At 44.0% G+C, this 21,930-nt stretch overlaps 1 protein-coding gene across 1 annotated transcript; it reads right to left on the minus strand.

The window, feature by feature from the left end:
• Positions 1–10,228: 10,228 nt before the first annotated feature.
• On the minus strand, positions 10,229–11,195 carry LOC127335697 (putative cyclin-dependent kinase F-2). The gene has a single exon (XM_051362418.2). The coding sequence runs from the start codon at positions 11,129–11,131 to the stop codon at positions 10,343–10,345; it is 789 nt and encodes a 262-aa protein (XP_051218378.2). The 5' UTR covers positions 11,132–11,195; the 3' UTR covers positions 10,229–10,342.
• Between the last annotated feature and the right edge of the window lie 10,735 nt (positions 11,196–21,930).

Here is a 21,930-nt window from a genome sequence, read left to right on the forward strand (position 1 = left end):
CGAGGTTGTCGACGATGCTGGAGCTCCTGGTAGCAGTGGCGAGGCTTGGGGCGGCGTGGATCAACGGCGGCGATCTCAGGTCTCCGGCGGCCTTCGTCTTGCGATTGGAGCAGCTCCGGCAGTGTGGTGTCAAATTGATGGGTGGAGAGTGATCAGTGATGAGAGGGGAGCAAAGTGTGTGAAGAGATGGAGGGCTGAGGTCCTCTATTTATAGCGGGCGGAGATGGCCGTGAGGTGCTGTGGAGGAGCGGCCATGGCGCGGTGCTTGGGGTGCTCGAAGGGGCAAGTAGAGGACGGCATCGTGTAGGCGTTGTCCTGGCGATGTTCTAGGTGCAGCGGGCGCAGCGAGAGGACGACGGGATCGCTCAGGAGGTCGATTCAAGTGCGGCAATACTTGCGGCAAGATTCCGACGAGGACGACAGTGACGAGGCAGCCGCAGTCGCTCGAGCATGTCTAGTGGGTAGAGGGCGTGGAGGCGGTGCTCGTTCCAGGCATAGGGATGCAGGGGGAGGAGTAGGGCGCTCGAGCGCACGGTGTCCTGGCGCGTTCCAGAGCGTGATCACCACGCCGACTGGCATGTACTAGCAGGTTTTGGGCGTGCGCGTTCTGGCCAATGCCGTGCGTTGGCGTTGCTTGGGCGTGTACCGTTGGTGTCCTCGTGTTGCAGAGATGCTCCAGGACAAGGAGAAAGGTTGAGAGGGAGGCCAGAGAGAGGGATGCCAAAGGTGGCCGGGTGTGCATGGCATGGAGCTTCTCTCCTCTCTTTTCTGCTTTAAACGACCAAGGCAAGTACTGAGCTAGATGCAGGGATCATAGAGGGAGCTAATGATCACGAGATAGAATTGGTTTAGGCTAAAAACCATCGTGTAATAGGATGTAACACTAAACTGGAATAATGCCTGCAAGGTGTTCGATCATATGGCCGCATGAACATTTAATTTGAATTTCGAGAATCTTTTTGGTGGAACTCAAACATATTAATTATAGGTTAGTTTGGTGGTGGTGGGGTTCAATTTGGAAAATAATTGCAAATTTTCAAAAGTGAGGTGATCTTATTCTCTCTCTCGGGTTCCATCTTTGCACAACAATTCTGGTCAACCTAGTCAACTCTGGCCATGGTGGTCAACATGAAAGTTGTAGACTTTGACATGGTCTTGGATGACATGGCATTGGTTGGCTAAGTTTAGTTTAGGATTTGAGAGATAAAGAGGTGCAAAGTAGGGAAGAAAATAAAAGTGTGACATATGACCATTATCATATGTGTTTGAAAATTGAATTTTCCTTTGATTTGAATCTGGTTTCTTTTATGCATTTGTGTTTGTTTTTGTTATATATGAGTTTTAGAAACCATAGGGCAAGCAATGGTGGCCTCATATGGAGATTTGCAAAATTGCCCTTAGTGTATGTGAGTGAGAAATGGGTTTTTCTCCTTTTCTTTTATTCTTCTCAAATTAGGGTTAGGTGATCTTGGTTTAGGGTTTAATAGTAATTGATCATCATACTAACACTCATCATGGCAAATGCACAAAAGAAAAACACACAAATGCATGGAACTATATGTGACACTATATGCATATAAAAAGTTTTTGTTTGTTGCAAAATTTGAGTAATTGAACTCTCACTTGATTTTATTATTGTTGAAACTTGAGATGTTACACCTTCTCCCCCTTCAACGAATCCCCAAAGTTTCAAAGATTCATGAATACTCTTAGGCATTAAGCAAAATTCAGACATAATATCACAATTGGCATGAAGAGTTTGGTCACCGATAACAATTTTAATAGTAGTATCCCATAATGAAGGTTCAGAGTTCACTAAAACTTGATCAAGACGGTTACGAACATATCTATAATTTTCATTCAAGCGAGATGCACTTGTCTCAAGAGTGTTTAATCTATTATAAATGCTAATAAGGGCTGAATCAAAGTTATTAGCTGAATCATGTGATGCAACCAACTTCTTTATGGCATTAAAAGCTTGATCCCCATTGCAATGAAGGAAATCTCCTCCCACTACAGCATCCAAGGCATATCTATAGCGAATCATAAGACCAAAATAAAAATTACTAAGGAGCAAACTTAGAGTCATTTGAGGTTCAGCTTTACGATAAGAAGTAAAAATTCTGGACCAAACATCTTTAAAACTCTCCTCATCCCCTTGTTTAAAAGTGAAGACTAATTCCTCAGGTGAAGAAGTAACAGGTGCAGAACTAGACATGGTAGCAAAAGTAAAATGCAAGTAACTAATTTTTTTTGTGTTTTTGATATGGAGTGCAAGACAGTAAATAAAGTAAAGCTAGCAACTAACTTTTTTGTGTTTTGATATAAGTGCAGCAAACAAAGTAGTAAATAAAATAAAGCAAGACAAAAACAAAGTAAAGAGATTGGATTGTGGAGACTCCCCTTGCAGCGTGTCTTGATCTCCCCGGCAACGGCGCCAGAAAATATGCTTGATGGCGTGTAACACACACGTTCGTTGGGAACCCCAAGAGGAAGGTATGTTGCACACAGTAGCAAGTTTTCCCTCAGAAAGAAACCAAGGTTTATCGAACCAGGAGGAGCCAAGAAGCACGTTGAAGGTTGATGGCGGCGGGATGTAGTGCGGCGCAACACCAGGGATTCCGGCGCCAACGTGGAACCTGCACAACACAACCAAAGTACTTTGCCCCAACGAAACAGTGAGGTTGTCAATCTCACCGGCTTGCTGTAACAAAGGATTAGATGTATAGTGTGGATGATGATTGTTTGCGAAGACAGTAGAACAAGTATTGCAATAAATTGTATTCGATGTAAAAGAATAGGACCGGGGTCCACAGTTCACTAGAGGTATCTCTCCCATAAGATAAATAGCATGTTGGGTGAACAAATTACAGTCGGGCAATTGACAAATAGAGAGGGCATGACAATGCACATACATGATATGATAAGTATAGTGAGATTTAATTGGGCATTACGACAAAGTACATAGACCGCTATCCAGCATGCATCTATGCCTAAAAAGTCCACCTTCAGGTTATCATCCGAACCCCTTCCAGTATTAAGTTGCAAACAACAGACAATTGCATTAAGTATGGTGCGTAATGTAATCAATAACTACATCCTCGGACATAGCATCAATGTTTTATCCCTAGTGGCAACAGCACATCCACAACCTTAGAACTTTCTCGTCACCGTCCTGCATTTAATGGAGGCATGAACCCACTATCGAGTATAAATACTCCCTCTTGGAGTTAAGAGTAAAAACTTGGCCAGAGCCTCTACTAATAACGGAGAGCATGCAAGATCATAAACAACACATAGTTAATAGATTGATAATCAACATAACATAGTATTCTCTATCCATCGGATCCCAACAAACACAACATATAGCATTACAGATAGATGATCTTGATCATGTTAGGCAGCTCACAAGATCCGACAATGAAGCACATAAGGAGAAGACGACCATCTAGCTACTGCTATGGACCCATAGTCCAGGGGTGAACTACTCACTCATCACTCCGGAGGCGACCATGGCGGTGAAGAGTCCTCCGGGAGATGATTCCCCTCTCTGGCAGGGTGCCGGAGGCGATCTCCTGAATCCCCCGAGATGGGATTGGCGGCGGCGGCGTCTCTGGAAGGTTTTCCGTATCGTGGCTCTCGGTACTGGGGGTTTCGCGACGGAGGCTTTAAGTAGGCGGAAGGGCGGAGTCGGAGGGGTCACGGGGGCCCCACACGCTAGGGCCGCGCGGGCCCCCCCTGGGCCGCGCCGCCCTAGTGTGGCGGTGCCCCGTGGCCCCACTTCGTCTTCTCTTCGGTCTTCTGGAAGCTTCGTGGCAAAATAGGACCCTGGGCGTTGATTTCGTCCAATTCCGAGAATATTTCCTTACTAGGATTTCTGAAACCAAAAACAGCAGAAAACAACAACTGGCTCTTCGGCATCTCGTTAATAGGTTAGTGCCGGAAAATGCATAAATATGACATAAAGTATGCATAAAACATGTAGATATCATCAATAATGTGGCATGGAACATAAGAAATTATCGATACGTCGGAGACATATCAAGCACCGCCTCTAGTTGTTACTTCATAAGCATGTTTTTCTTTAGAATTATTTTTTAACAAGTCATTTTGCACTTTAGTGAGTTGATCAATTTGAGTTTGAACCATATGAAAATGTTTACAAAGCATCTTAACACCATTGGAGGTTCTCTCCACAATACCATGCAATTCACTAATAGCTCGAGAATTTTCCATTAAATGATCCTCTACGCTCATATTGAAATTACTTTGCTTAACAATATAATTATCAAACTCATCTAAGCATTGAGCAGGAGGTTTTGAATACGGAATATCTTCCCTAGTAAAGCGTTGAAGAGAATGTACCTTAATCATGGATGAAGGGGGAGTTATCTTGCATAAATCTTCTATGGGAGGTAAATTCTTCACATCTTCAGATTTAATACCTTTCTCTTTAAGAGATTTCTTGGCTTCCCTCATATCTTCATCATTTAATTTAATCATACCCCTCTTCTTCAATATTGGTGTCGGGGTTGGTTCAGGTGTAGACCAATCATCATGATTCCGGCCTATTCTAGCCAATAATTCTTCAAATATTGCCCTGAGTTCTTTTCTTGAAAACACAACCAGCACAACTATCCAGGTATGCCCTAGACTCAATGGTTAGTCCACTATAAAATATATCAAGTAAATCATGCTTTTCCAGATCATGTCCAGGCCGAGCTCTGATAAAAGAGCAAAATCTCGCCCAAGCCTCAGGCAATTTCTCTCCATCTTCCTGGTCAAAATTATAAATTCTCTGCAAAGCAATATGTTGAGCACTATCAGGAAAGTATTTCCGAAAGAAAACATCAAGCAACTCTTTTGGACTATCAATGGAATTAGGTGGAAAACTATTGTACCAAGTTTTAGCATCATCCTTTAATGAGAAAGGAAAAAATTTAGCAACGAAATAAGTATGCTTCTTAACATCATCAGAAAACAAGTTACTCAAAGTAGATAGCTCAATCATGTGTTCTACAGCACTTTCTTTTTCAGTACCGCAAAAGGGTGTTTTCTCCACAATAGATATATGAGATAAATCAAGAGAAAAATCATAATCCTTATCCTTAATGTTTATAGGAGACGTGGCAAATTTAGGATCAGGAGACAGTTTATATCTAACAGCACGTTGTGCAACAAGCTTTTTAATATTACTTGCATCAGTAGTAGCATTGCATTTATCAATGAAATCATCATCAAGTTCTACATTATCTTCATCAAGATCATCACTAGAGTATTCAACAGACTCAGGTGAATTAACAGGTGTAGCAGCATTTTCATTAGGAGTTTCAGTATTTTCAATTTGTCTAGACCTAGCAATTGTAGCATCTAGAAAAGATCCCAATGAACCATCATTATCAAGCACAGCAGAAGCATCATCAAAATTATAAGAGGAATTTTCAGATCTAGCAGAAGTACCAGCATGTGAAGCTTGTGGTGGTGAAACAAGTTTATCTATCACAGATGGTGAATCAAGAGCAGCAGAGGTACTCATAGTTGTACCATTTCTTGTAGTGGATGGTAATATGGCGACTTTAGTATCGCGAGGTTTACCCATGATGGAGAATTTGCAGCGAACAATATCAATCCAAGTGAACTTGCAAATAAAGCTATGCTCCCCGGCAACTGCGCCAGAAAATAGTCTTGATGACCCACAAGTATAGGGGATCGCAACAGTCTTCGAGGGAAGCAAAACCCAATTTATTGATTCGACACAAGGGGAGACAAAGAATACTTGTAAGCCTTAACAGCGGAGTTGTCAATTCAGCTGCACCTGGAAACAGACTTGCTCGCAAGAGTTTATCAGTAGTAACAGTTTTATAGAAGTAGCAGTAGTGAAATAACAGCAGCAGAGTAACAAAGACAGCAGTAGTGATTATAGTAAACAGCAGGATTAAAATACTGTAGGCACAGGGATGGATGAACGGGCGTTGCATGGATGAGAGAAACTCATGTAACAATCAAGGCAGGGCATTTGCAGATAATAATAAAACGATATCCAAGTACTAATCAATCAATAGGCATGTGTTCTATATTTAGTCGTACGTGCTCGCAATGAGAAACTTGCACAACATCTTTTGTCCTACCAGCCGGTGGCAGCCGGGCTTCTAGGGAATCTACTGGAAATTAAGGTACTCCTTTTAATAGAGCACCGGAGCAAAGCATTAACACTCCGTGAACACATGTGATCCTCATATCACTGCCTTCCCCTCCGGTTGTCCCAATTTCTGTCACTTTGGGGCCTCGGGTTCCGGACAGCAATATGTGTATACAACTTGCAGGTAAGATCATAAAGCAATGAATATCATCATGAATTGATAACATGTTCAGATCTGAGATCATGGCACTCGGGCCCTAGTGACAAGCATTAAGCATAACAAGTTGCAACAATATCATAAAAGTACCAATTACGGACACTACGCACTATGCCCTAACAATCTTATGCTATTACATGACCAATCTCATCCAATCCCTACCATCCCCTTCAGCCTACAGCGGGGGAATTACTCACACATGGATGGGGGAAACATGGCTGGTCGATGGAGAGGCGTCGGTGGTGATGATGGCGATGATCTCCTCCAATTCCCCGTCCCGGCGGAGTGCCAGAACGGAGTTTCTGGTCCCGATACGGAGTTTCGCGATGGTGGCGGCGTACTGGATGTCTTCTGGCGATTTCGTCCAACCCCCGTGCGTTTTTAGGTCGAAGACGTTAAGTAGTCTAGAGGAGGGCGTCGGAGGCCAGCCGAGGGGGGCACACACTAGGGCGGCGCGCCCCCCTCCTGGGCCGCGCCGGCCTAGTGTGTGGGGGCCTCGGGCCTCCACCTGGCTTGCCCTTCTGGCTCCGTAATTCTTCTGGAAAAATAAGACCTTTGGCATAAATTGCGAGGATTTTCCTGAAAGTTGGATTTCTGCACAAAAACGAGACACCAGAGCAATTCTGCTGAAAACAGCGTTAGTCCGTGTTAGTTGTATCCACAATACACAAACTAGAGGCAAAACAATAGCAAAAGTGTTCGGGAAAGTAGATACGTTTTGGACGTATCAGCAAGCTAGGCCAGCAAGCGCATCCAAAGACACGAAGGAAGGTGTAGTTGGGTTGGATTTTAAGAAGACGAAAAATAGGTGTATCTTGCTGAAGCACAGGTGTAGGCATGCGATTAATGAGATAGCAAGCGGTGAGAAAAGCTTCATCCCAGTACCTAAGGGGAAGGGAAGAGTGGGCAAGCAAAGCAAGTCCGGTTTCCACCAGATGACGATGCTTGCGCTCAGCAATCCCATTTTGCTGCGATGTGTGAGGACACGAGACGCGATGGGAGATGCCAAGGCGCTGAAAGTAGCGGTGCAACTTATGATACTCGCCACCCCAATCCGACTGAACGGCTTTGATTTTAGTGTTCAACAGACGCTCCACATGTGCCTGGAAGGTATAAAAGACATGCTCAACATCAGACTTATGCTTGAGGAGGTAAATCCAACAGAAACGGGAATAATCATCGACAAAGCTAACATAATATTTATACCCTCCCGAGGATGCAATAGCTGGACCCCATACATCTGAATGAATTAACTCGAGAGGTGCAGTAGAAACACGATGGGAATTATTATAAGACAATTGTCGACTTTTAGCACACTGACAAGCATCACAAACTGAAGTCTGATTATTAGAAGAACACACTAAATCATTTTGCCTAACAATGGTTTGAACGACATTATTTGTGGGATGGCCAAGGAGACGATGCCAATGAGGCGAGGAGATCTTCACGTCGGAGGACGCCCGACGCGGCGTTGGAGGAGGAACTTGGCCAAACGGAACGGGGTACAGTCCATCTTTGCTTCTACCGTGTAGAAGAACTTTCTTCGTGACCTTGTCCTTTACAAGGAAAAAGAACTTATGAAACTCAACAAAAACCTTATTGTCGGAAACAAGACGATAAACTGAAAGAAGGTGTTGATGAATATGTGGAACATGGAGAATATTTTTCAGTTTCAAAGATGAACCAGGTAAGGACGAATGACCAATATGCGAAATAGACAAACCTGCACCGTTGGCCACCTGAACTTGGTCCTTCCCGTGATAGCGGTCATGAACGTGGAGACGCTCGAGATCACTCGTCAGATGATCGGATGCACCAGAGTCGAGGTGCCAGTACTGTTCGGTGGAGGAGGTCGATGCAGAGTTGCCGGTGCGCTGCTGCTTTTGATCATAGCGCCGGCGACAATCACTCGCGTCATGCCCCGATATGTCACAGATCTGACACTGTGGGCGCCACCTGCGACGTCCTCCTCCATTGCGGCCGTTGTTGCCGCCATTGCCGTCATTGCGACGACGGTCTTGGCCACCTCCACCATGACCGCCAGACCCCTGTCCGTAGCCTCCTTGGACAGGGCCGTGCTGTCCCTGCGGGCCACCACCCGTGGGACGACCGCCGCTAGGGCGAGGTGAGTCGCTCGCACGCCCAGAGTTGTTGGTGTAGGGGCGAGTTGCGGCGTTAGCCGAGGAGGTCCAGTCCTCGGGATCTGCCTGCTGCTGTTTCTGGAGGCCCTCATAGTTGAGGACGTTCTTGTAGAACATGGCCAGCGTGACAGGCGTAGGCGCGAAGTCCATGGACGCCGCGATCGGATTGAAAGCAGTTCCCAACCCGGTGAGCATGTAGTCGATGATCTCGTCATCGCGGAGAGGGGACCCGGCGGCGGCCATGGCGTCGGCGAGGGCCTTCACCTTCTGCATATACTCGCCGGCGGACTTGTCTCCCTTCTTCAGCCCTTGAATCTCGCGTCGAAGAGCACGTATGCTGGCGCGGTTTTCGGCGGAGAACATGGTGTGAACGGCGCTCCAGGCCGCCGCTGCCGTGGTGCGACCGATGAGCTGGGCCGAGACATCTTCGTGCATCGACCCGAGGAGGTGGCCGAGGACGCGCTGGTCCAAAGTCCACCACTGCGCGTACGCGGGGTTAGCGACGTCGCGCGCTGCGTCACCGATGCCATCCCGGATGGTGCGCGGGGGTGCCGGGGCCGAGCCGTCGAGGAAACCATGAAGATGTGCTCCGGTGAAGGTGGGAAGGGCAAGCGCCTTCCACAGCATGAAGTTGCTGCCGTTCAGGCGAACGGCGATGGCCGGAAGGACCGGTACTGCCGCCGTGTCGGTCGGCGGCGCGATGACAGGGCCAGCCACGGCGGTGGAGAGGCTGGCGCTGGAGGAACTCGTTAGCGCGAGGCTGGAATCATGCTGAGCCATCGCAGCGGCGGCGGCGAGCGAGATCGCGGCGGCGGCGACGGACTAGGCGCGGCGGCGGCTAGCTAGGGTTTGCCGGCGGCGGCGGCGGAAGGAGCCAGGCGGCTCTGATACCAAGTCAAGAAAGGGTTTAGGGTTTTCCGTGGGTGCAATGCACACGCATGTCTCTTCTATATATAACGGTGAACATACAAATACATGCGTATATACGCATACATATACATGACAAAATATACATCTACTAGACCTATCTTAACATCATCTTCATGGCTGACCGGTAGAACCATTCCGAGCTGAGAGACTCGAGATACGTGGCTGCCACTGACAGTAGGTGGATTGCCCGTTGAGGGTCCATACTACAGCGTCATGTTCCTGCTCTGGTCCTGCGTGTCGATCTACTGGCACTCCGAGAGGTGGACAGATTCTTGAAAAACTGAAGTTGCTATAAGTTGATTACATTTCGTAGATACGGACTTGTAGACATTTTACACGCATTGGTGGTGAGTTGTATAGGCCAGATGTAGGTGTTAGCAGAGTTCTGAATGTTCAGTGTTGAGTTTGTTACTTTGTTCTCAAATCACATAGATACCTCTGTCGCTTGTGTTACCTGCTCCAGGTGTAATAGCTTCAGACCACTTTGGCTGCACTTCCATCCCTTGGCATGTGGTCTGGTATCGAAATTGTATTAATTGATACTGGTGCCGATTCACCTCTGTATCTGGGCAACCAGTTCGACCTGGACATGCACAACTACAGCAGAATGTGGGATATAATTCAACATGCCGTTCTGAATTTCATACACTTGAACTGTAGTGCTAGCACAACGTTTAGGTCATATGAACAGAATGGATCTATATTTCTTTTAGCGAAAGAATGGATCTATTAAACAAATCAATGACATAATCTGAAAAGAGGACTGCAGTTCAATCTGTATACAACAGTTATATCGTTTCTTTACAATTGGATCAAGGATTTACATTGATCGATCATCCAAGCTCTGCCATTACACAGTTTTAATTACATCGTCGTTTCTGTACGATAGGAAGGCTGGAGTTCAACTGAACTGTTTTACACTCGTTGTGCGTTCCACATCGCCACTGGGATGTTGAGTACGTTCTTCTCTGGTGCCGTCGGTGGGATGAAACTGAGCGGAGTCGCCTTCTTTCTCGGCAAAGCGACGGCGGCGGCGGGAGCAGCGAACCATGGGTATTTGAGCGCCTTGGCCGCCGTGAGTCGCTTGTCGGGGTTGCACATGAGAAGCCCTTGCAACACCTGGAACCCTTCCTCTGACAGCTTGTCTTCGGGGAACAGATCCCGCAGCCTGTTGTGCTCGTGCCCCGCCGGTAGCGGTAGCAGCTGCAGCGCCATGGCGAGCGGCAGAGAGTTGAACCCCGGCCACGTCCTCTCGTCCGGCATCCCGAGCACTCGGATTATGCTCCACAGCTGGGATATCTCGTCTACGTAGCCATCTTCACGGAGAAACAGCGCCTTGCCCCCGGCGAGCATCTCGGCCATGACGCAGCCGAGCGACCAGGTGTCGACGAGCGCGTCGTAGTCGGGCTTCTGCAGCAGCATCTCCGGCGCCATGTAGAACGGGGTGCCGGCCTGGGTGTAGGGCGGAGGATCGACGACGGAAATCGCCAGGCCGAGGTCGCAGATCTTGACGAGCTCCCCGTCTCGGCCGACGAGGATGTTGGCCGGCTTGATGTCGCGGTGGATGACGTGCCGGGCGTGCATCAGCTTGGCCCCGGTCAGCAGCTTCCACATGAATGAGCGCACCGTCGACTCCGGCAGCGGCGGGCCGTGACGCCTGTCCCAGAGGAAAGCGTGGAGGCTCGGCCCGGCGACGTGCTCCATGACGAGGGAGAGGCCGCCGTTGGTTCTCGGGTCGGGCGCCAGGCCCTCGAAGTCGACCACGTAAGGGTTCACGCTGCAGGCCCTGAGGAACCCGGCCTCGCGCTGGAGCTCGGCGGCGCTGGTCGCGGACGGCGAGGTTAGGCGCTTGATGGCGACGGTCTTGCCGGTGGCGCGGTTGCGCGCCATGACGACGGCGCCGAAGCCGCCCTCGCCGAGGCAGGCCACATCGTCGTACTCGTCGGCGCGGCTCCTCTTGCGGCAGGTCGTCGATCCTGGGGCGGTCGTCGCGTTGCCGGCGGCAGGTCGCTTGCGGGCGGGCATGGCGCTCGGCCGACGACGCGCGGCTTGATCTACAGACGGAGTGGAGGGAGACGGCGGCGCGCTTGGATTGGAAAGCAGGCGATCTTTGGAACAGCCGTACGCGTCTCAGTGTGGATCGGCGGCACCTATATATATGCACGCAATGGCGAATTGGCGATCGACATGGAAGTGAAACTCTGACCTCGAGTCGGATTTCAAGTTGGAACGGAAGGCGGCAAATGTTTGGAGTTTCGACAGGTTGCGTGACCATCTTGCGATCGGATTCAGTACTGCAAGGCCGTTTCGTTCCCGTGCAGCCTGCGTTTCTGTTTGCACGTCTGCAAGGTCCTCGATCGACTCGGAGTCTCGGACAACCAGCTCCCGGCCGGCGCCGCTGCCCTCTACTCTACGTCTGCATGGCGGCGTACGTAGGTGCGTGTCTTCCGTGTTGCACGCCCTTCGTGCATGCCTGCGCACCAGCTACTCGTCTCACCTCTGCTTGAACCTTTTCCATTTCTCTTGGATTCTTGACGAGCTCAGCCATCGTCCATTCGATCGCCTTGTAGATCGTGTCCGTGCCCCCTATGAACATGTCCTGTCCTGCCATTGATACGAAAAGGATCGATCGTGTTAACAACATGTCATGCCTATGAACATTGTGATGCTAGCCTCATGGGCCATCTCGACAGCTAGGAATGATCTCATCTTCAAAAGTAGCTCTAAAAGGGGCGGCCCTAGCTGGCGCTCGCGCGCCAGGATTAAATCAAGCGATCGGTTTCGGACAACCCAATTTGGGAATAAAACCATAAAAACGCGTTTTCCCTTTCGTGGTAATTGTGGACCACAGAGGTTACGTGCCTTAATTGATTTGCCTTCCGCTCGTGACAATTCCCTTTCCGCTCGTGGCAATTCTCTTTCGTGGCAATTCCCTTTCCGCTCGTGACACAAGTTGGGTTGTCGTACGTTAATTTGCTTGCTGCACGTGGGCAATTCCCTTTACATGTTCACGTAGTAAAATATTAACTATTCCCTTATTCTCTTTTTGGGCTAGTGAAATTTTAGGGTTAAAAAAAAGGGAGGGGAGCAGCATAATCCACTTGCAAATGAAATGAACTACGACTTGCAACATGACAATTCCCTTCTTCCGCAATTCCCTTCTTGGTAACATAATAATGTAGGTGTTGGTTAAGCTTCCATATACATGTTGATAAAGACTGAATGGGAGTGTTGGTAACATATGGACTAAGGTGTTGATGAAGAGTTCATGGGAGGGTTGATAAGAAGAGTTGATAAACAAAAAGGACCACCTTTGTGTACAGAAAAAGAAAAAAAGAAGGAGATAACAAGAGAGTAGATGGGTTGGTAAAACATTGAGCCACCTATTGATGAAGAGTGCATCGGATGGTTGATAAGTAGGTTCCCTTGTTCTCTTAAAAAACAAAAAGGACCACCTTTGTGTACAGGAAAAGAAAAAAAAGAAGGAGGTAAACAAGAGAGTAGATGGGTTGGTAAAACATTGAGCCACATATTGATGAAGATTGCATGGGAGGGTTGATAAGTAGGTTCCCTTGTTCCCTTAAAAAACAAAAAGGACCACCTTTGTGTACAGGAAAAGAAAAAAAAGAAGGAGGTAACAAGAGAGTAGATGGGTTGGTAAAACATTGAGCCACCTATTGATGAAGATTGCATGGAAGGGTTGATAAGTAGGTTCCCTTGTTCCCTTAAAAAACAAAAAGGACCACCTTTGTGTACAGGAAAAGAAAGAAAGAAGATGGTAACAAGAGAGTAGATGGGTTGGTAAAACATTGAGCCACCTATTGATGAAGAGTGCATCGGATGGTTGATAAGTAGGTTCCCTTGTTCCCTTAAAAAACAAAAAGGACCACCTTTGTGTACAGAAAAAGAAAAAAAAGAAGGAGGTAACAAGAGAGTAGATGGGTTGGTAAAACATTGAGCCACCTATTGATGAAGATTGCATGGGAGGGTTGATAAGTAGGTTCCCTTGTTCCCTTAAAAAACAAAAAGGACCACCTTTGTGTACAGGAAAAGAAAAAAAAGTAGATGGGTTGGTAAAACATTGAGCCACCTATTGATGAAGATTGCATGGGAGGGTTGATAAGTAAGTTCCCTTGTTCCCTTAAAAAACAAAAAGGACCACCTTTGTGTACAGGAAAAGAAAAAAAAGAAGGAGGTAACAAGAGAGTAGATGGGTTGGTAAAACATTGAGCCACCTATTGATGAAGATTGCATGGGAGGCTTGATAAGTAGGTTCCCTTATTCCCTTAAAAAACCAAAAAGGACCACCTTTGTCTACAGAAAAAGAAAGAAAGAAGATGGTAACAAGAGAGTAGATGGGTTGATAAAACATTGAGCCACCTATTGATGAAGATTGCATGGGAGGGTTGATAAGTAGGTTCCCTTGTTCCCTTAAAAAATCAAAAAGGACCACCTTTGTCTACAGAAAAAGAAAGAAAGAAGATGGTAACAAGAGAGTAGATGGGTTGATAAAACATTGAGCCACCTATTGATGAAGATTGCATGGGAGGGTTGATAAGTAGGTTCCCTTGTTCCCTTAAAAAACAAAAAAGGACCACCTTTGTCTACAGAAAAAGAAAGAAAGAAGATGGTAACAAGAGAGTAGATGGGTTGATAAAACATTGACCACCTATTGATGAAGAGTGCATGGGAGGGTTGATAAGTAGGTTCCCTTATTCCCTTAAAAAACCAAAAAAAGGACCACCTTTGTCTATAGAAAAAGAAAGAAAGAAGATGGTAACAAGAGAGTAGATGGGTTGATAAAACATTGAGCCACCTATTGATGAAGATTGCATGGGAGGTTTGATAAGTAGGTTCCCTTATTCCCTTAAAAAACCAAAAAGGACCACCTTTGTCTACAGAAAAAGAAAGAAATAAGATGGTAACAAGAGAGTAGATGGGTTGATAAAACATTGAGCCACCTATCGATGAAGATTGCATGGGAGGGTTGATAAGTAGGTTCCCTTGTTGCCTTAAAAAACAAAAAACACCATCTTTGTGTCACAGAAAAAAAAAGAAGGAGGTAACAAGAGAGTAGATGGGTTGATAAAACATTGAGCCACCTATCGATGAAGATTGCATGGGAGGGTTGATAAGTAGGTTCCCTTGTTGCCTTAAAAAACAAAAAACACCATCTTTGTGTCACAGAAAAAAAAGAAGGAGGTAACAAAAGAGTAGATGTGTTGGTAAAAACATTGAGCCACCTATTGATGAAGATTGCATGGGAGGGTTGATAAGTAGGTTCCCTTGTTGCCTTAAAAAACCAAAAAGGACCACCTTTGTCTACAAAAAAAAGAGAAATAAAAAGAAGGAGGTAACAAAAAGAGTAGATGGGTTGGTAAAAACATTGAGCCACCTATTGATGAAGAGTGCATGGGAGGGTTGATAAGTAGGTTCCCTTGTTCCCTTAAAAAACAAAAAGGACCAGCTTTGTCTACAGACACAAGAAAGAAAGAAGATGGTAACAAGAGAGTAGATGGGTTGGTAAAACATTGAGCCACCTATTGATGAAGAGTGCATGGGAGGGTTGATAAGTAGGTTCCCTTGTTCCCTTAAAAAACAAAAAGGACCACCTTTGTCTACAAAAAAAGAGAAATAAAAAGAATGAGGTAAAAAAAATAGTAGATGTGTTGGTAAAACATTGAGCCACCTATTGATGAAGAGTGCACGGGATGGTTGATAAGTAGGTTCCCTTGTTCCCTGAAGAAACAAAAAAGGACCAGCTTTGTCTACAGAAAAAGAAAGAAAGAAGATGGTAACAAGAGAGTAGATGGGTTGGTAAAACATTGAGCCACCTATTGATAAAGAGTGCATGGGAGGGTTGATAAGTAGGTTCCCTTGTTCCCTTAAAAAACCAAAAAGGACCACCTTTGTCTACAGAAAAAGAAAAAAAGAAGATGGTAACAACAGAGTAGATGGGTTGGTAAAACATTGAGCCACCTATTGATGAAGAGTGCATGGGAGGATTGTTAAGTAGGTTCCCTTGTTCCCTTAAAAAACAAAAAGGACCACCTTTGTGTACAGGAAAAGAAAAAAAAGAAGGAGGTAACAAGAGAGTAGATGGGTTGGTAAAATATTGAGGCACCTATTGATGAAGAGTGCATGGGAGGGTTGATAAGTAGGTTCCCTTATTCCCTTAAAAACCCAAAAAGGACCACCTTTGTCTATAGAAAAAGAAAGAAAGAATATGGTTACAAAGAGAGTAGATGGGTTGATAAAACATTGAGCGACGTATTGATGAAGAGTGCATGGGAGGGTTGATAGGTAGGTTCCCTTGTTCCCTGAAGAAACCAAAAAGGACCAGCTTTGTCTACAGAAAAAGAAAGAAAGAAGATGGTAACAAGAGAGTAGATGGGTTGGTAAAATATTGAGCCACCTATTGATAAAGAGTGCATGGGAGGGTTGATAAGTAGGTTCCCTTGTTCCCTTAAGAAACCAAAAAGGACCAGCTTTGTCTACAAAAAAAGAGAAATAAAAAGAAGGAGGTAACAAAGAGAGTAGATGGGTTGATAAAAACATTGAGTCACCTATTGATGAAGAGTGCATGGGATGGTTGATAAGTAGGTTCCCTTGTTCCCTTAAAAAACAAAAAGGACCACCTTTGTGTACAAAAAAAGAAAAAAAGAAGGAGGTAACAAAAGAGTAGATGGGTTGCTAAAACATTGAGCCACCTATTCATGAAGAGTGCATGGGAGGGTTGATAAGTAGGTTACCTTGTTCCCTGAAATAACAAAAAGGACCACATTTGTCTACAGAAAAAGAAAAGAAAGAAGATGGTTAGAGGATAATAGATGGGTTGATAAAACATTAAGTCACCTGTTGATGAAGAGTGCATGGGAGGGTTGATAAGTAGGTTCCCTTGTTGCCTTAAAAAACAAAAAGGACCACCTTTGTGTACAGAAAAAAAAAAGCAGGTATCAAAAGAGTAGATGTGTTGGTAAAACATTAAGCCACCTATTGATTAAGATTACATGGGAGGGTTGATAAAGTAGGTTCCCTTATGCCCTTAAAAAACCAAAAAGGACCACCTTTGTCTATAGAAAAAGAAAGAAAGAAGAAGGTAACAAGAGAGTAGATGGGTTGGTAAAACATTGAGTCACCTATTGATGAAGAGTGCATGGGAGGGTTGATAAGTAGGTTCCCTTGTTCCCTTAAAATACCAAAAAGGACCACCTTTGTGTAGAGAAAAAAAAAGGAGGTAACAAAATAGTAGATGGGTTGATAAAACATTGAGGCACCTATTGATGAAGATTGCATGGGAGGTTTGATAAGTAGGTTCCCTTATTCCCTTAAAAAACCAAAAAGGACCACCTTTGTCTACAGAAAAAAAAAGAAATAAGATGGTAACAAGAGAGTAGATGGGTTGATAAAACATTGAGCCACATATTGATGAAGAGTGCATGGGAGGGTTGATAAGTAGGTTCCCTTATTCCCTTAAAAAACCAAAAAAAGGACCACCTTTGTCTATAGAAAAAGAAAGAAAGAAGATGGTAACAAGAGAGTAGATGGGTTGATAAAACATTGAGCCACCTATTGATGAAGATTGCATGGGAGGTTTGATAAGTAGGTTCCCTTATTCCCTTAAAAAACCAAAAAGGACCACCTTTGTCTACAGAAAAAGAAAGAAATAAGATGGTAACAAGAGAGTAGATGGGTTGATAAAACATTGAGCCACCTATCGATGAAGATTGCATGGGAGGGTTGATAAGTAGGTTCCCTTGTTGCCTTAAAAAACAAAAAACACCATCTTTGTGTCACAGAAAAAAAAGAAGGAGGTAACAAGAGAGTAGATGGGTTGATAAAACATTGAGCCACCTATCGATGAAGATTGCATGGGAGGGTTGATAAGTAGGTTCCCTTGTTGCCTTAAAAAACAAAAAACACCATCTTTGTGTCACAGAAAAAAAAGAAGGAGGTAACAAAAGAGTAGATGTGTTGGTAAAAACATTGAGCCACCTATTGATGAAGATTGCATGGGAGGGTTGATAAGTAGGTTCCCTTGTTGCCTTAAAAAACCAAAAAGGACCACCTTTGTCTACAAAAAAAAGAGAAATAAAAAGAAGGAGGTAACAAAAAGAGTAGATGGGTTGGTAAAAACATTGAGCCACCTATTGATGAAGAGTGCATGGGAGGGTTGATAAGTAGGTTCCCTTGTTCCCTTAAAAAACAAAAAGGACCAGCTTTGTCTACAGACACAAGAAAGAAAGAAGATGGTAACAAGAGAGTAGATGGGTTGGTAAAACATTGAGCCACCTATTGATGAAGAGTGCATGGGAGGGTTGATAAGTAGGTTCCCTTGTTCCCTTAAAAAACAAAAAGGACCACCTTTGTCTACAAAAAAAGAGAAATAAAAAGAATGAGGTAAAAAAATAGTAGATGTGTTGGTAAAACATTGAGCCACCTATTGATGAAGAGTGCACGGGATGGTTGATAAGTAGGTTCCCTTGTTCCCTGAAGAAACAAAAAAGGACCAGCTTTGTCTACAGAAAAAGAAAGAAAGAAGATGGTAACAAGAGAGTAGATGGGTTGGTAAAACATTGAGCCACCTATTGATAAAGAGTGCATGGGAGGGTTGATAAGTAGGTTCCCTTGTTCCCTTAAAAAACCAAAAAGGACCACCTTTGTCTACAGAAAAAGAAAAAAAGAAGATGGTAACAACAGAGTAGATGGGTTGGTAAAACATTGAGCCACCTAGCATGGGAGGGTTGTTAAGTAGGTTCCCTTGTTCCCTTAAAAAACAAAAAGGACCACCTTTGTGTACAGGAAAATAAAAAAAAGAAGGAGGTAACAAGAGAGTAGATGGGTTGGTAAAATATTGAGGCACCTATTGATGAAGAGTGCATGGGAGGGTTGATAAGTAGGTTCCCTTATTCCCTTAAAAACCCAAAAAGGACCACCTTTGTCTATAGAAAAAGAAAGAAAGAATATGGTTACAAAGAGAGTAGATGGGTTGATAAAACATTGAGCGACGTATTGATGAAGAGTGCATGGGAGGGTTGATAGGTAGGTTCCCTTGTTCCCTGAAGAAACCAAAAAGGACCAGCTTTGTCTACAGAAAAAGAAAGAAAGAAGATGGTAACAAGAGAGTAGATGGGTTGGTAAAATATTGAGCCACCTATTGATAAAGAGTGCATGGGAGGGTTGATAAGTAGGTTCCCTTGTTCCCTTAAGAAACAAAAAAGGACCAGCTTTGTCTACAAAAAAAGAGAAATAAAAAAGAAGGAGGTAACAAAGAGAGTAGATGGGTTGATAAAAACATTGAGTCACCTATTGATGAAGAGTGCATGGGATGGTTGATAAGTAGGTTCCCTTGTTCCCTTAAAAAACAAAAAGGACCACCTTTGTGTACAAAAAAAGAAAAAAAGAAGGAGGTAACAAAAGAGTAGATGGGTTGCTAAAACATTGAGCCACCTATTCATGAAGAGTGCATGGGAGGGTTGATAAGTAGGTTACCTTGTTCCCTGAAATAACAAAAAGGACCACATTTGTCTACAGAAAAAGAAAAGAAAGAAGATGGTTAGAGGATAATAGATGGGTTGATAAAACATTAAGTCACCTGTTGATGAAGAGTGCATGGGAGGGTTGATAAGTAGGTTCCCTTGTTGCCTTAAAAAACAAAAAGGACCACCTTTGTGTACAGAAAAAAAAAGCAGGTATCAAAAGAGTAGATGTGTTGGTAAAACATTAAGCCACCTATTGATTAAGATTACATGGGAGGGTTGATAAAGTAGGTTCCCTTATGCCCTTAAAAAACCAAAAAGGACCACCTTTGTCTATAGAAAAAGAAAGAAAGAAGAAGGTAACAAGAGAGTAGATGGGTTGGTAAAACATTGAGTCACCTATTGATGAAGAGTGCATGGGAGGGTTGATAAGTAGGTTCCCTTGTTCCCTTAAAATACCAAAAAGGACCACCTTTGTGTAGAGAAAAAAAAAGGAGGTAACAAAATAGTAGATGGGTTGGTAAAAACATTGAGGCACCTATTGATGAAGAGTGCATGGGAGGGGTGATAAGTAGGTTCCCTTATTACCTTAAAATACCAAAAAGGACCACATTTGTCTATAGAAAAAGAAAGAAAATAAGATGGTAACAAGAGAGTAGATAGGTTGGTAAAACATTGAGCCACCTATTGATGAAGAGTGCATGGGAGGGTTGATGAGTAGGTTCACCCTATTCACGTGAGAAACAAAAAAGAAACCAAAAAGTTCATATATAAGAAAAAAAATAGATGCAGCTAAAAATAATGAAAATGGGTCGGTAACACGTGGACTCATGTGTTGATGAATACTGAATGCATGGGTAGATAATTATTTTTTCCCTTGGTCCCTTAAAAAACAAGAAGGACCACCTTTTGTCTACAACAAAAAATAAAAGAGAAACTAAAAAGAAAGAGGTAACAAAAAATTAAATGGGTTGGTAAAACATTAACTCAATTGTTGATAAAAAGTACATGTGAGGGTTGGTACATATTTGTTGATCATTTTTCATGATGAAGAGTAAACATCTCAGATACATACATAAAAACACAGTATGAACACGGGTATTAAAACGTTTAACATTTGTTCAGGTGTAGAAACAGGGTTTGCATTTGTAACAAAGGATCACACGCCCAAATAACATAGTAGCCCTTATTCAGCTACACACTCACACACTTGAATTTTCGACGTACACACAGCAAATTCCTTGAAGATGTTTTCAAGTGCAAAACACACACTTTGCATTTTAGACAAGTAGTTCATCACATTTACAAAAAGCCTGGTATGAACATACACACTTCACTTAGCATAGAACACGGGTGTGTCGGCAGGCGCATCACTCCAATCTATCTTCGGCTTCTTGTCCTCTGGCCAATCATCCCACTCGCCCTCAAGATAATGAGGAGGGCTTGTTTCATAATACATGGGAAATTTCAAGGACGCGGCACTCCAATATTCATGCCCATCAGTCATGCGAATTTGTGTCCACCCTTCATCCCCACTTGGTCGCTTCGTGCCAACCAATACTTGTTGTACTTTGCAGATGCTCGATGAAGAAGCCTCTGCGCCACCCGTTGAACTGGGTTGCAATGCTGTTGCTGTTGCTTGCGGAGGTAGCCTGTGCCGCTGACCATAGTTGCAGGCAAGAATTGTACGATACAGTTGATACGCAACATAAGCATCTCTGGCTGCATACTCAATATTAATATCATCAAGCGGACTCTTCTCCCAGAACTTGTGCTGAATAGATGGGAACTTCTGCTTCATTACTTTGTAGCTACTGTCTATGAGGCTGGCTGCCATGTCAGCCATACCAGTCCTGTCACGATCGAGCTTGAACAAGTCTTGAAGATCAATGTGGCACTCAGCTGGTATCTCAATATTCCAACTTCGCTCGATTGCTATTTTGTCATTCCTTATGTCAACACTAGCAAAATGTACGCCGCTGCGTAAGAAATCCATAAGTTTCGGACACCACTTCAGGCTACTGCAAAAACATAAAAACAGAAGGATATAAGATATGAAAAAATCTGCTTTCAACACTGATTAAAACACACAACAAAAAAAATAAAATGCAAGTTGAAATATCATACCTAGACCATTGGTATACCAATACATGATTGTTCATCGACAGTTGAACAACCGCAATACGATGGTCACCTTTATATTCTGGGTCACAATACTCAAAGTCAAGACCCACGAACTTGTATTTCTCCTTCATAAGCCATTGCTCGTACTTGTCGATAATCTCGGCTGCTTTATGGGTGTCATCAGTATAGACAACCTCAATATCAGCCGTGTGTGCAAACATCTTACGGGTTTCAGTGATGTCAGTCCTAACATACAACTCCTCATCCGTATCACTGTTTTGATTGCTAACCACTTCTTCCTGATCCTTGTCACTGCTGGGATTGCTAAACTTGCCTTCCTCATCCATTATGAGAGGGACACGAAGAGGTCACTGGAAAAAAGAAAAAAAGATGAGAAGGAACAGCAAAAAGGGAGATAACTTGCTGCAGAGTGCCCCTGGAGAAAAAGAGTATATAGGATCACATTTTGTAGGCTTGCTGCTAGGCAAAGTAATGTGTAATAAAAAACATGAACATAAAAAGATATTTAGTCTGCAAAAAAAAAATGTCATACATAACCAAGTATAACTGTTGTTTATCTAAAAAATAACCCCAAATAACTGACGGGGAAGAACATCAATGAGCAGATTATTAAAGAAAAAGTACATTGGTGACTACAATGAATGAATGTTGATAATTATCATTATATGTACTTTGCTGCTGGTAAAATAACATGGATTTGAGACCATTAGATTAACAAAAAAAAGTATTGGATTTCATTTCTTGGCTTACCCCGTAGAAATAAGAACAATGCATACTACAAAAACATGAAGATTGCAAAGTTAAAATCTACATAAAAGCTAATGAAAAATACATAAAAAAGAAGGATAAGTACTCACCGCCTAGATACAGAAGCAGATG

Source organism: Lolium perenne, chromosome 1 (genome assembly GCF_019359855.2).
Source record: "Lolium perenne isolate Kyuss_39 chromosome 1, Kyuss_2.0, whole genome shotgun sequence".
In the NCBI taxonomy this organism is placed as follows: Eukaryota; Viridiplantae; Streptophyta; class Magnoliopsida; order Poales; family Poaceae; genus Lolium; species Lolium perenne.

What these genes read in the sequence shown, in the direction of transcription:
- LOC127335697 (XM_051362418.2), bottom strand. Translation starts at nt 11,131, where the DNA reads ATGGAGCACGTCGCCGGGCCGAGCCTCCACGCTTTCCTCTGGGACAGG.